The sequence below is a fragment of the Gopherus evgoodei genome, chromosome 1 (genome assembly GCF_007399415.2).
Source record: "Gopherus evgoodei ecotype Sinaloan lineage chromosome 1, rGopEvg1_v1.p, whole genome shotgun sequence".
Taxonomy (NCBI): domain Eukaryota; kingdom Metazoa; phylum Chordata; order Testudines; family Testudinidae; genus Gopherus; species Gopherus evgoodei.
The window spans coordinates 47175406-47187791 of NC_044322.1; the positions used below are offsets into that span (position 1 = coordinate 47175406).

General features: G+C 40.5%; 1 protein-coding gene across 1 annotated transcript in view; it reads left to right on the forward strand.

Annotated features, from left to right (window-relative positions):
* NBEA (neurobeachin) overlaps positions 1-12386 on the forward strand; it is an 853790-nt gene that overhangs the window by 444320 nt on the left and 397084 nt on the right. The window contains 1 exon segment of the mRNA XM_030563353.1: positions 7538-7602. Within this exon segment, the coding sequence (XP_030419213.1) occupies positions 7538-7602 (65 nt within the window).

Genomic DNA, 12386 nt, shown 5'->3' on the forward strand with positions numbered 1-12386 from the left:
CCCGGTAAGCCCGTCTTAAAGCAAAATTAGAGTGCCCACACAGGTATTTGCATTCTATATCAATTTAAAAACAGATTTAAATTGGTGCCACTTTCTGATATAGATAAACCCTTATAAGATTAAAAGAAGTAACTCCAGACCTTTAAACTCTTAAGCATGGAATTAATTACAGCATGTGACAGTCCTGCAAACACTTAGACATGTGCTTCACTTTAAGCACATGAGTAATCCCATTGACTTCAAATCAAGCACATGCTTAAGTGTTTGCAGGATTCGATTTAAATGTCTATAATTTGGACAGGACTGGAACATGAAAACCATTTCCAAATATTTGAAGCATGTAAACATCAAGGAGGGGAGAGGAATTTGATTGACATTCTACAAGGGGAAATAATTGAAGCTAATGGTTTATAATTAAGAATCTATACATTTAGGCTGTTGTATATAAGGACGATCCTCTTAACAATGACATCTAAGCTGCAGTATTATTCTAAAATAAACAGTCAATTTTCATTATTTATTTATTTATTTATTTACTCTATATTCTGTACAAAGGTGTGCCTGTCCTTTACTCTATGTGCTCCTTGAGGCATTTTAAAGATTCAGTTGTACAAGTAGAATATTCCAGGAAGTCAAAAACATAACTTTGAATGTGGATCTTGGGTCAGTGATGGGATCTTTGTCTCCGAAGTGCAAGATGTATCTGCTCCTCATAAACTATTTGACAACGTCTGGTTACTACAAACAACCTGAGTTGTTACTGCACAACTCTTCCAATCACAGCCTGACCTGCTATAGGTCCTGGTTTTTCCAAGGGGTCCCTTAGGAATGGTTCTCCTGTTACAAGTCCTTCTTTCCTGAGGAACTGGAACACCAAGGTGGGTGCAAAATCCAAACTCAGGGATTTCCCTATAAGGGTATCAAGATCCTTGAAGGGGGGTGTTGGAGTGGACAAACACTACAGTGGACCAAACCAGGCAGAGACTGAAACTGGGACCCACTCTACTTTTTTATTCATGTCAGGCTTAATATTGCAAAGCCACCCCCAGAGCCAGACTTCCCTAGTAGAGTGCTATTGAGTCTGAAAAAGTTTTAAGTAGGGGCTCATTTTATTTATTTTAAATGGAAGTGTTAGACATCGTCGGAACCTGGCCCTTGTTACTGCTATGACACCAGGCAGAAAGATTACACTTGAAGTGGGGATGTGGAAGGTAACCAATGTAGGAACCCTTTGAGACAACTTCTCTCACCTATGTGTCCTGAAAGGATGTGGCTCAAATCCAGTGAAGTGCCCCAGGGGAAAAATGCTGGACTATTCTCAGCTCAGTAGGGGAGTTAAGATGGGTTAGCAGAGCAGAGGGGGACAGATGGTTGTAGTTCAATCTTCAGATTCTGGATCAGCTCTGAAGGGGGGTGGAGGACAATCTATACAAGCAAGAGGCTGCTTTATGACACCAGAAAGAGTTAGAGGAGGAGCTGGAAGAGAAGAGAAGTGGAAGAACTTGCTTTGGGATCTCATTTGAAAGTAAGTAGAAGGAGAGGAGGGTGTGAGCCAGATTCAGATGACGTCTAGGTCTCACATTTAAAATAAATAAATGAGCCACTGTTTAAAACTTGTCCACTCTCAGGGTTTCGGATTTCAAAATGTATATCCCCTGGTGACTTTTATAGGTATTTATTCCCTACTTGAAAACACTGAGGCATTCTTGGGAATAGGAAACCACATACACTTTATATTTGGAAAAGCATGATAAATACCTATTTACATAATACAAAGAAGTTAGCAAAACCCCAGCAGTGTTGTGGAGGGAACAATTGACTCCAAAGTCCCAGTTATTAATTGCCTAGCTTATTGAGGCCCAGAACTGTTGTTCACAAAATAGTTCTCACCCATCCAAATCTCTGTCATGAATCCAGTTAGAATCCAGCTACGAAGAGACTTCCCTTAACCTGTCTGCTGCAGTATAGCAGTGTTCTCGCTAACAAGTCTTGCCCCACTGCACCAGAACCAGGCAGCCACAGATCAAAGTCAGCTCCACCCAGCTCAGCTGCTGCACAGTTCTGATTCAACAAAGTCAGCTCCACATAGGGTCCAGAATATTTGTATAGGAAACCCAAAGCAAAACAAGACAAAGTCTATACAGAATGTTTGGTTACTGTGGCAGAATTTCTGGTTTGTTAGTTGAATTTGGGCTCACTACCCAGTGTTCACAAGCTGTTTTGTCAGAATGACATACTTTCCCCAGATAATATCTTTCACAGTTTCTCACCTATATATAAATATATTTACATGCACTATTCCAAAACCAGATCACAAACTCCAAAATAATAAAACATAGTGCACTGTACAGATCGGCACTGGATTGAATTATAGTATGTAAATTAATCTTGGCAAAGCTAGTTCTTCCCTTCTGTAGAGGAAGCAGAGTGCTTCTTTTCCCTTTAAATCTTTTATCTCTCTCAGGCTTAGCAGGCTTATGCTAGTGCCTGTGTCTTGCACTCTAACAATCAGGATCCTCTGGAAAGAGTAATTTCCCTGGTCTTCTAACCACAAGCAAGAGGAGTGGGACTTTACTCCCATTAAATCCTTATTCATGGTAGGAATGTCTTCTGGCCCATCCTCGACCTCCATCTCCTGAGCATCTGCCTCTGTTAATATAAGTTTCACAGTTTATTCGTTTCTTCATGCTGGCCAATGTCCTTTGCTAGATTGTTCTGTGTGACACCTGCCTGTACATTCCCACAGCCAGGGCACTGTCACTTTCTCTGATTTGCCCTCAGTGGTCAGCACTCTCTTGTCTTTGATCTCTCATTCATACCTGGGTCTTCATGAAGATCCTGGTTGTTCCAGGGGCCAGTTTTTATCTGGAAGGGATATACCTCTATGCCTATCTCAATGACATCTTGATCTGGGCATCCTCTATGCCCCTGCTGGACCAGTCCTAAAAGAGAAAACTACAGTACCTTTTATCCCTTCGCTTCCTATTCTGTCAAGATATTTCTCACTGATTGCCCTATCAGGACATTTGTATTTGTGAATGGTCTTAGATACCAGAGTGGCAAATGCTCATACTGGATATATCCTGCAAAGACCTTACAGGTGGGAAACAGCCACATAGTAGATCCTGAAGAGTGGAGAGAGCTAGCTGGTTCCAGGAGGACAGAATGCATGGAGTCTCATCTATTAGCTCTTCCCCTCCACCTCACAAGTGTAATCTGCTACACTTCGGAAAATCCTGACTTACAAAGGTTAATGTTAATTGTGCAGCCATGTAAATCAGATAAAATCTTGAAATTGTGGAGATGCACTAATTGTTCCATAGTGGAAATTAGAGTTAATAATCTATCATTTAAAATTGTTAATTTTTGCAGAGTATAATTGCAAACTCCATGAGAAAAGGCTCTCTATGCTTCAAAGGGAGACAGAAAAAGATGAACATGAGTTTCTCTGCAGATCAAGGAGATAAAGGCGGCTGAGCCTTAGTCTTCCCAAACTGTAGCCAGTGAATTCTAATGTACCCCCTCCCCTCCGGATGATATCTTTGTGCTGTCTATAAAAAAAAATCACACTTGAAAAATGAGATTCATATAGATTTCAATTCAAAAGTTCCTAACACTCTTTCATTGCTATGATTTACCCAACATCCCAAGAGGTCCCCATATTTGCTGGTTGCCTTCCAGGAGCATGTTGTCAGTCATTCTGGAACTCATTTATGAAGAGTGTAGGCAAGTATAAGGAGGTGTCTTTGATAAGAATCCTAAAATTGGCTCAAAATTTACATGGAGGACTAGCTCATGTGTAACCTTGTGTCTTCTCTTCTCTTCCTGGTCATCAGCAGCTAGCTGCAGAACCTGGAAAAATAATTGGTCAGGTCTATATTTTTCTCTTATGTCTACCCCAACAGTAGGAATGAGTGTGAGGAGAGGGGATGGCGGAGGGTAAAGGTAATGAGAGGGAGTTGGAGTGCTTAGATCCAAATCCTCACTCTGATCAGTATTGGGAAGTTCAGTTAGACTTCATTCCCTCCTCAGATCCATTCTTTCTGCCTCAGGGAAACACTTTCTGTAATCAAAATGAAATTTCCTGTGAGCCTTTACTTTGAAGATGGTTTAGGTCATGATTTTAGAGATGTGATCTGACCACCCCATTAGTAAAAAATCTTGCAACATGAAATTCAAATCAAGGATAATCCTATGTTTAAACTACATGGATTTCATGAAGACAGGAGAGTTTTTTATAAAACCCAGAGAACCTGCCCCCAGGAAAAGGAAGGTCACAACTATAGAGTTGACCTCGTAGACTTCTTTTTCCAGGCATATTCAAGGAACAGAAACAAAAGGACCAAAATAATGGAATTGTTTCTCTGAAAAAAAGTTATGATTAAGGTACTGTAATTGAGGAATTAACAAGGTTATTAAAATCTTAGTACTGAATATTCAATTAAGATTCAATGTTGCAATAAAAATGAAGGAAGAAATAAAATATTCAGACTAATTGTTAGTGGAGAGACAGAAAAGAGAGGACTACAATAAAGATAACATTAATTGAGATTTCAGCTCTCTTTTACAGTGGAATGAGAATTAAAAGATGATTTTTAGAACTCCTGAAGTCTACTTATTCACTTACTAGAGTTTGTTGAGAAAAATATAGACATTGGAGGACTTTAAGGGTCTCTAATATTTATAATCAGAAAATGTTTAGTTGTTGAATCTTGTTATTACTTTTATTACTGTCACAAAATATCAGTGAACTTTTCACATGTAATATCAAAAAGCAAGATATTGTCAAAGGTTAACTTGGAAGACTATATCCAGTAAACTGATACTAACCATAGGAGTGGTTCTCCAGTGTTTTGCACTTTATGCAGTCATTTACACCTGTGCAAGTGGGTGTAAAATGCTACCAAATCAGAATGGACAATTCAAAAATTAAGGTTTCAGCTAAATGGAAGCAATACTAGTGTACTTTAAGTACAAATCTCTGCTAATGACACCTCTTAGCCTAGTGCTGCCAGCCTAACTCTGCTCACATCCCACACTTCTGTAAGCAAATGAACAGAAGTACTGTGAACTTCCTGCCAGGAAGTCTTGTACTGCTTCTTCCCCCTTGAGAAAAGAGATTAGATCAAGCAATCAGGGATGCAAGGCAAAGTGGGAGGATAGACCAATTATAATAATGGTTTCCTATTAGATGAGAGCAGGAGGACCACTTAGGTCTGGCTTCTTCAAAGCATCTCAATTGTTCCCATCTCTTTGCTTCCTTCCAAAAACATAGGAAAGGGCTGCTACTGAATATTTAGAGCATATTGGGACTAGACAGTGACTACATTCAATTTCTAAAGTGACACTGGCTGGTTGAAACTGAGGAGAATATTTGGAATATTTTTTCATGTTAATAGAATTTGATTTGTTAATGGTAATGTCAGTCATCTTTAATAGTTATTATCCATACTTTTTTAGCAGAAGGAATTAAAGCTTTGTAGTTACTCAAGTTTAGGCCTTGTAGGAAGGTGATCTGGCCTCCCAATGGTCCTGCCCCCTCTCCCTACCTTGGAGTGGAGATAGCAGGAGCAGAAACATGAGGCACCCTGTACCCCCAAGGCATGACCGTAGAGCATCAGGGATCCCTTATCTCTTGCTGGAGATGCAGGAGTGCAGTAGTGAGGCTCCCCAGTTACGTCACCCATCAAACAGGGTGTATCTGCTTGGTAGAAAGGTTGGCTGAGACTCATCAGTGGATTCTTTCCTACTACTACCCAGAGTCCTCAATTGATGTGGTGTAGGCAGTTCCCCCTCCATTGCTTCTGGTTATAGTTAACACATGGGTGAGAAGAATGGGACAGTGGGACACTGAGGTTTTGTTTCAGGCTCTGTGCGGAGTCGGGCAGCCATCACTGTATCGGTTTTGCTTGGTTCATATTTTCAAGCTTTTTGCAACCATGAGCTAAAAATTGCCTTTTTAAAAATATTAAAGAGTGAAAGATTCTGATGTAATCATATTACTTCAGGAGCTGAAGCTTTAGAACATGGGCTTATAGCACCAATACCTTTAATCCACTCATGAGTTTATGGTATTCTGTTATTAGTATCATTTTTGTAACCCTCAAGTGCTGGCATATTCTTAGTATAATAATATTAATAATAAAGGCTGAAGGAACTGGCTATGTTTAGTCTGAAAAAGAAGAGATTAAGGGGGGATATGATAGCTGTCTTCAACTACTTGAAAGGCTGCCATAAGAAAGATGTAGACAAATTGTTCTCTCTTTCCACAGAGGTCAGACAATGGGTTCAAACTACAGCATAGCAGATTTAGATTCAATCTCAGGAAAAACTTCCCTAACTGTAATACTAGCAGGACAATGGAACAAAGTGACCAGGGAAGTCTTGGAAGCTCCTTCACTGGAGGTTTTCTAAGAGAGGCTGGATCGCCATCTGTCTTGGGTTTTTTAGACACAACAAATCTTGAATATTGGTAGGATGTTAGACTAGATGAACATTGGGGTCCCTTCTAACCCTGTGGTTCTATGATTCTATGACCTCTATCCCTTGAACTAAGAGTAGATGGTAGCAGTAATAATCTTATGTGTGGATCCGCCAACAAAGGAGGATGTGACACATCACTTTTTGTTAAACAGCGGAGGAATGTTGTGAATCAGGAACTCAGTTTTCTGTTGCTGGCTATGGAGGGGCCTTTTGTTCAGTACTTACAAACAGTCACAGACAAAGAAATATTATGTTTATTCTGAAAGACAGTGTGACTATGTTGATAAGATTTGCCATATTAGAGACTTACGTCAGTACCAATTGCACAAGAAGTGACTTTGTGCAACTTTGGTTACTTTATTTGTAAGATAGGTGGATGAAAGTTAATCACTTCCCAAGGCTGAGGCATTAGGCCTTGCTCAGTAATGAAGACTATGATAGGCACCAAATTAATTCCAGCCAATGGAAGGGCTGAAACTAAGGGTTTATCGATACAAATACTTAGTTTGCAGTGAGATGGGGTATAAATCTATTCCACAACAACCTGCTGCACACTAAATGTGTGTGTGGACTTTGCTGCCACACACAAGTTCCCTAATACACTTTAATCTATTCCCATTTCAAAGCAGGGTAGGTCATAACACACACGGGAAATTTTCGTTTTAAGCAAAAAGCAGATTTGGCAGTAGAATGAGTTGAGCTCTTGCTCTCTCATCCTAGCAGAGTCTTCATTTGTGATCTTGATCTGGTTTTATGGTATTCTTTTGAACCCTTCCCTTTACTGGCATTAGAAACTTGCATATCTCTAAATTGTTATGTACTTCCACATATTTCAGTTAATTGTTATATTGGCTGCTCGTCTACCACTGATAGAATTTCAGTTATTATGTTACAGAAGTACGAAGGTGTATTTTAAAAGACAAAGCATATGGTGGGCAGACAATCCCATGCAAAATGTTGATCAGATAATCCTCTGACACTCATCAAGGTCAAATTCAGGCTTCCTATTAGAATCCCTTACTACTTTTTAAACATGGCATTTTTTTCCCTTTAGGAATGGCAGAATTCTATTCAGAAGAACGCAGGACTTGCGTTTATTGAGCTCATCAATGAAGGAAGGTAATTAATTTTAAAGCTTTTGGACAAGTAGTCATTTTGCATTTCATTCCATTCGATGATACTATTTTCTCACCATCTGCTCCAGAAAGACTTGAGAAAGGGCCATTTTAATTAAAAGAAATTTACTGCACAAATACTGTGCAAAGCAAATATTTAATTTAATAAGGTATAAAATGTTAAACTCTTATTAATTGACTAAAAACACCCTGTGTGCTATGTAAAGGTTTGAGGTTTATTTGAGATTTGAGCCATTATCCTACTGAGTAGCAAGGTTGTTTTACACAGAGGATCTAGGGAGCCCAATCTGTAAACCCATCTGTCACTCCATCTGTTTTAGGAGCACAGTATTCATTGTACAGATGCACTTCCTTATATTCTCAGTTCATGAGAAATTATTTTATCTAGACTACTTGGTGCTATCTAAGGTGCTACATGAAACAGATTAAACATCAAGTTTATGTGAGCTACCTAGTTTTACAAGCAGTTAAGATATTTATTAACACTAGAGTAATTTTAATGTTACTTTGGTCTGTGTCTGCTTTTATCTTTTGTTCTGTGCCATCATTTTTCAATACTGTCTGTCGAGCCAGCTGAGCAATAATGTTGCACTCTTTTGGCTTAGCTGGCGGAAGATATTTCTAGGCAGAGGTAGTCATCATCTCCATTGCCTGTGTAGCTTCTGTTGGCGAGGGGGTAGAAGCGTTTTAAACTTAGATGTCTTTGATGGTATTATGTGGTGCTGAACAAAAATCTTCATAATAATACGCTTGTTGAAGATTTTTTTGCTGGTTTGTTTTATAGTTTCACTTTTACTGGTAGTATGACATTAACAATACAGAAACATCAAATCTTCCCTTGTTGAAATGTTATCTTTATCAAAGGAGCATAATTTTTTTGGTCTAATTGTATGATACACTCATATGCTGTTCAATCGTACATTCTTGTCATAGGATGACTAGTAAGCACTGAAAAATGATGCAGTAAATAGCTCTATCTAGAAACTAAGTTTATACACTTGGGCTAGATTTTCAGTTGGTGTAAATGAGCATAGCTCCCTCGAAGGCAATGGAGCTACACTGATATACATCACCTGAGAATGTAAATTCTTCTGAGCAGGAACCATGTCTTTGTAGAGCACCTCTCACAATGGGGCAATGATCCTGACTAAACACTATTGTAGTATAAATATTAAATAATAATAAATTGTCCAGTAAACTTGGTTTCTGTAGTTTTGTCCAAATTTCTTGGCTTGTCTTTTAGAGTTTTTAAATTTAATCATTTTAGCACCCAAATTTTTTGTTGTGTTTTGTTTTTTGTTTTCAACATCATTTGATAGTAAAATCAGATCTGATTATTGCACACTCATTGATAAAATGACACTGCTGAACAAATGTCAAAACTGCATTTTTTTAAGTTCATATGTAATAACCGTGATATATCAGTGGGCTGTGTACATCCGTCTAGCAGTGACCTTCAAAGCAAAAGGAGCAGTATTAAAGAACTTCTTCTTAGGTCCAATCAAATGAATGCCTAACCAGACTATCCATAGGTACATCTTCTTCCACGTATTTTTGTCAGAGGTATGTTTCAGTATGTGTGTGTTACTAGGACACTTGTTCTCCTACACAGTTAGCAGATCAGTTTTTAATTTACCCTTCTGGGGATAAAGATAACAATCCTTTAAGTGGAAATTGTTATAAATATTTATTCTACTTAATAGCTAAACTTGTGAATGTGATTCATCAATCATAGCTAGAGAATGTGATTGTGCAGTTGTCAACAATTAACGGGACATAAACAGTTGATGAATGTGCAGCTGAATTAAAGTGCTCCCTAAGACAGCATGAAATTATAAACTGGATCATTTAAAGGAATCTAACAAAGGATCTTTATAATTAAAACAAAGCACGGTTAATGGAATGTAAAATTGCATATAATCACTATGCAATAATGACTGGATTTTAAATTATTTAAGTGCAAAATGAAGACTATGAATAGTTAAAAAGTCTGAATTAGATTGTATATGATCTATTAAATAAACCAACAGTTTCACCAAAATAAACCCTGCCTAGCTCATCTTGTTTTTTTTTAACAAAATAAAAATTACAAGGAAAGTAGTTCATAATTTTTAATCGTTCAGTCTTACACTTTCAGGTTTTAAAAAAGTGTGGATGTTATTAAAAGGCTTCCTAATTTTGATTTCCTGTTTGTTCTTTCTGCATCAAAACATTTGTGCACTATTGTGATCTTTAATGATTTCACTGGAAATATAATGAAACAAGACTTTTCATTATAATAATTAGTTTTGACTCCTAAAGTAAAAACAGATTGCCCACATTCCTGTTGCTTGGGTTTTGATAAATAGCATCCTGTTTTTAAATAATGTATGTTAGTATATTTATATTTTAGCTTTCTCAAGGTAGTGTTGTGCTATAGATGTCTGAACCACTTCTGTTTGTGTAGTCATGATTTACATGACATTCTGGCACTATTTTCCAGTTTTAGGAACATGGGATTACTATTCCGGAGTTTATTTCTGATTCTGTTGCTGACTCTCTCTCTAACCTTAGACAAGTTACATTACCCTGTCTCAGTTTTCCCATCTGTAAAATTGAGATAATACTACCTGCCTCAAAGGGCTGTTATGAGGATTAGTTCATGGTTGACAATTAAAATTAAAAAGTTGCATAATTGCTAAGTATTATTCATAGTGTGATGGGGCATGGCCAGATGGCTACAGTAAAGTACTGAGAAACAGGTATGTTAGCCCAGGCTAAACAAATCCCTAGTACCTTGGTAACCAAATGGCAGTTGCTTCAGGTTAATGAAGGCACCTGGGGCCAATTAAGATCTTTCTAGAAGGCAGTAGAGATAGCTACTTTAATTAGAACACCTGCAGCCAACGAAGGCAGGCTAATCAGGGCACCTGGGTTTAAAAAGGAGCTCACTCCAGTCAGGCAGGGAGGAGCCAGAGGAGAAGGAGCGTGTGTGAGGAGCTGAGAACAAGAAGGCAAGGAGCTGAGAGTGAGAGAGTGTACTGCTGGAGGACTGAGGAGGACAAGCGTTTTCAGACAGCAGGAGGAAGGTCCTGTGGTGAGGATGATGAAGGTGTTTGGAGGAGGCCATGGGGAAGTAGCCCAGGGAGTTGTAGCTGTCATGCAGCTTGTACAGGAGGCACTATAGACAACTGCGATCCACAGGGCCCTGGGCTGGAACCCGGAGTAGAGTGTGGGCCCGGGTTCCCCCCAAACCTCCCAACTCCTGATCAGACAACGGAGGAGCTAACCCAGACTGTTGGTTCCACAAGAGGGGAAGATCACTGGGGTGAACAAATCCGCCAGTAAGCACAGGACCCACTAAGGTAGAGGAGGAACTTTGTCACAACTGGTGTCCGGGGTGGGATTCTTTGGTGTGCACAGCGCGGCAGAAAAAAAAAAGAGAGGGTTGTTTGTTTGTTTTTTCACCACAATGGATGACGTAGTGCGGGCACCGATACAAGCCACAGCAGCACAGCATGAGGCTACCCGTGTCCAGGCAACTGCCCAACAGGAGGCAGTGCGGCTGCAGCAAGAAACTAATCACCTGCTGATGGACCAGGTTTTTCAAGACCGAGCTATGTTGCGGGAACTGGTAAACCAGATAAAGACCCTTACAGAGCTGAACCGTGGCCATGATGGGACGCGGTTCATACGGGCCAGCCATTGGCTGCAGAAAATGACACGGGAGGATGATGTATAGGCATACCTTCTGGCCTTTGAGAGGACAGCCGTACGGGAGGCCTGGCCTACAGATTAGTGGTCTGGCATCCTTGCCCCATTCCTGTGTGGGGAGGCCCAGAAGGCCTACCATGATCTGCCTGAAGAGGCTGCAGCAGACTATCCCCAGCTGAAAGCAGAGATTCTGGCCAGATCTGGGTTAACGACTGCAGTGCGGGCCCAGCGGTATCACGAGTGGAGGTACCAGGAAGACAAAACCCCGCGGTCCCAATTGTATGACCTCATCCATCTCGCACAAAAGTGGTTGCAAACAGAGTCCCGGAGTCCAGAAGAGATACTAGAGGTTCTGGTCATTGACCGGTACATGAGGGCACTGCCACCAGATCTCTGCAAATGGGTAGGCCAGAACGATCCATCCACCTATGATGAGATGATCACGCTGGTAGAAAGACGCATGACAGCCAGGGAATTGACCTGACTACCCAAGGAAAGCCCCTTTTGTAGCAAACACCCAACCCCAGCCCTGGAAGGTGGGACAGCCAAACCCCTGGGGAGTCCTAGGTGGAGGAAGAGGGGGGCCGAAAACCAGTGGAGACCCCAGAAGGAAGAGATTGGCCTGGGTGGGGGAAACCCTGAGACTAAACCCCCTAACCCAGATGATAGGGGAATGATTAGAAACAATTATAGATGTTATGCATGTGGGGAGTGGGGACACATAGCAGCACAGTGTCCCAGCACCGAGGAGCCTATGCAATGCAACTTGGGGGATTGGCAAGTCCCATGCTCCCTTATCCACCTTGCAGGCGTCGCATTAGCCCCACATAACTACACCAGGCCGGTGAAGATAAATGGAGTAGAGACTACAGCGCTTGTGGACTTGGGCAGTGCTATCACCCTTATATCGGGTAAGCTGGTAAAAAAGTAGCCAGCTGCTACAAGCCAAACGCGTAGCAGTGACATGCGTGCATGGGGCCATGAGTCATTACCCCACCATCCCAGTGGAGATAGAGATTCAGGAGAACCCCATTGAGGTGACAGTGGGCGTAGTTCCTAAACTCCCATATCCTG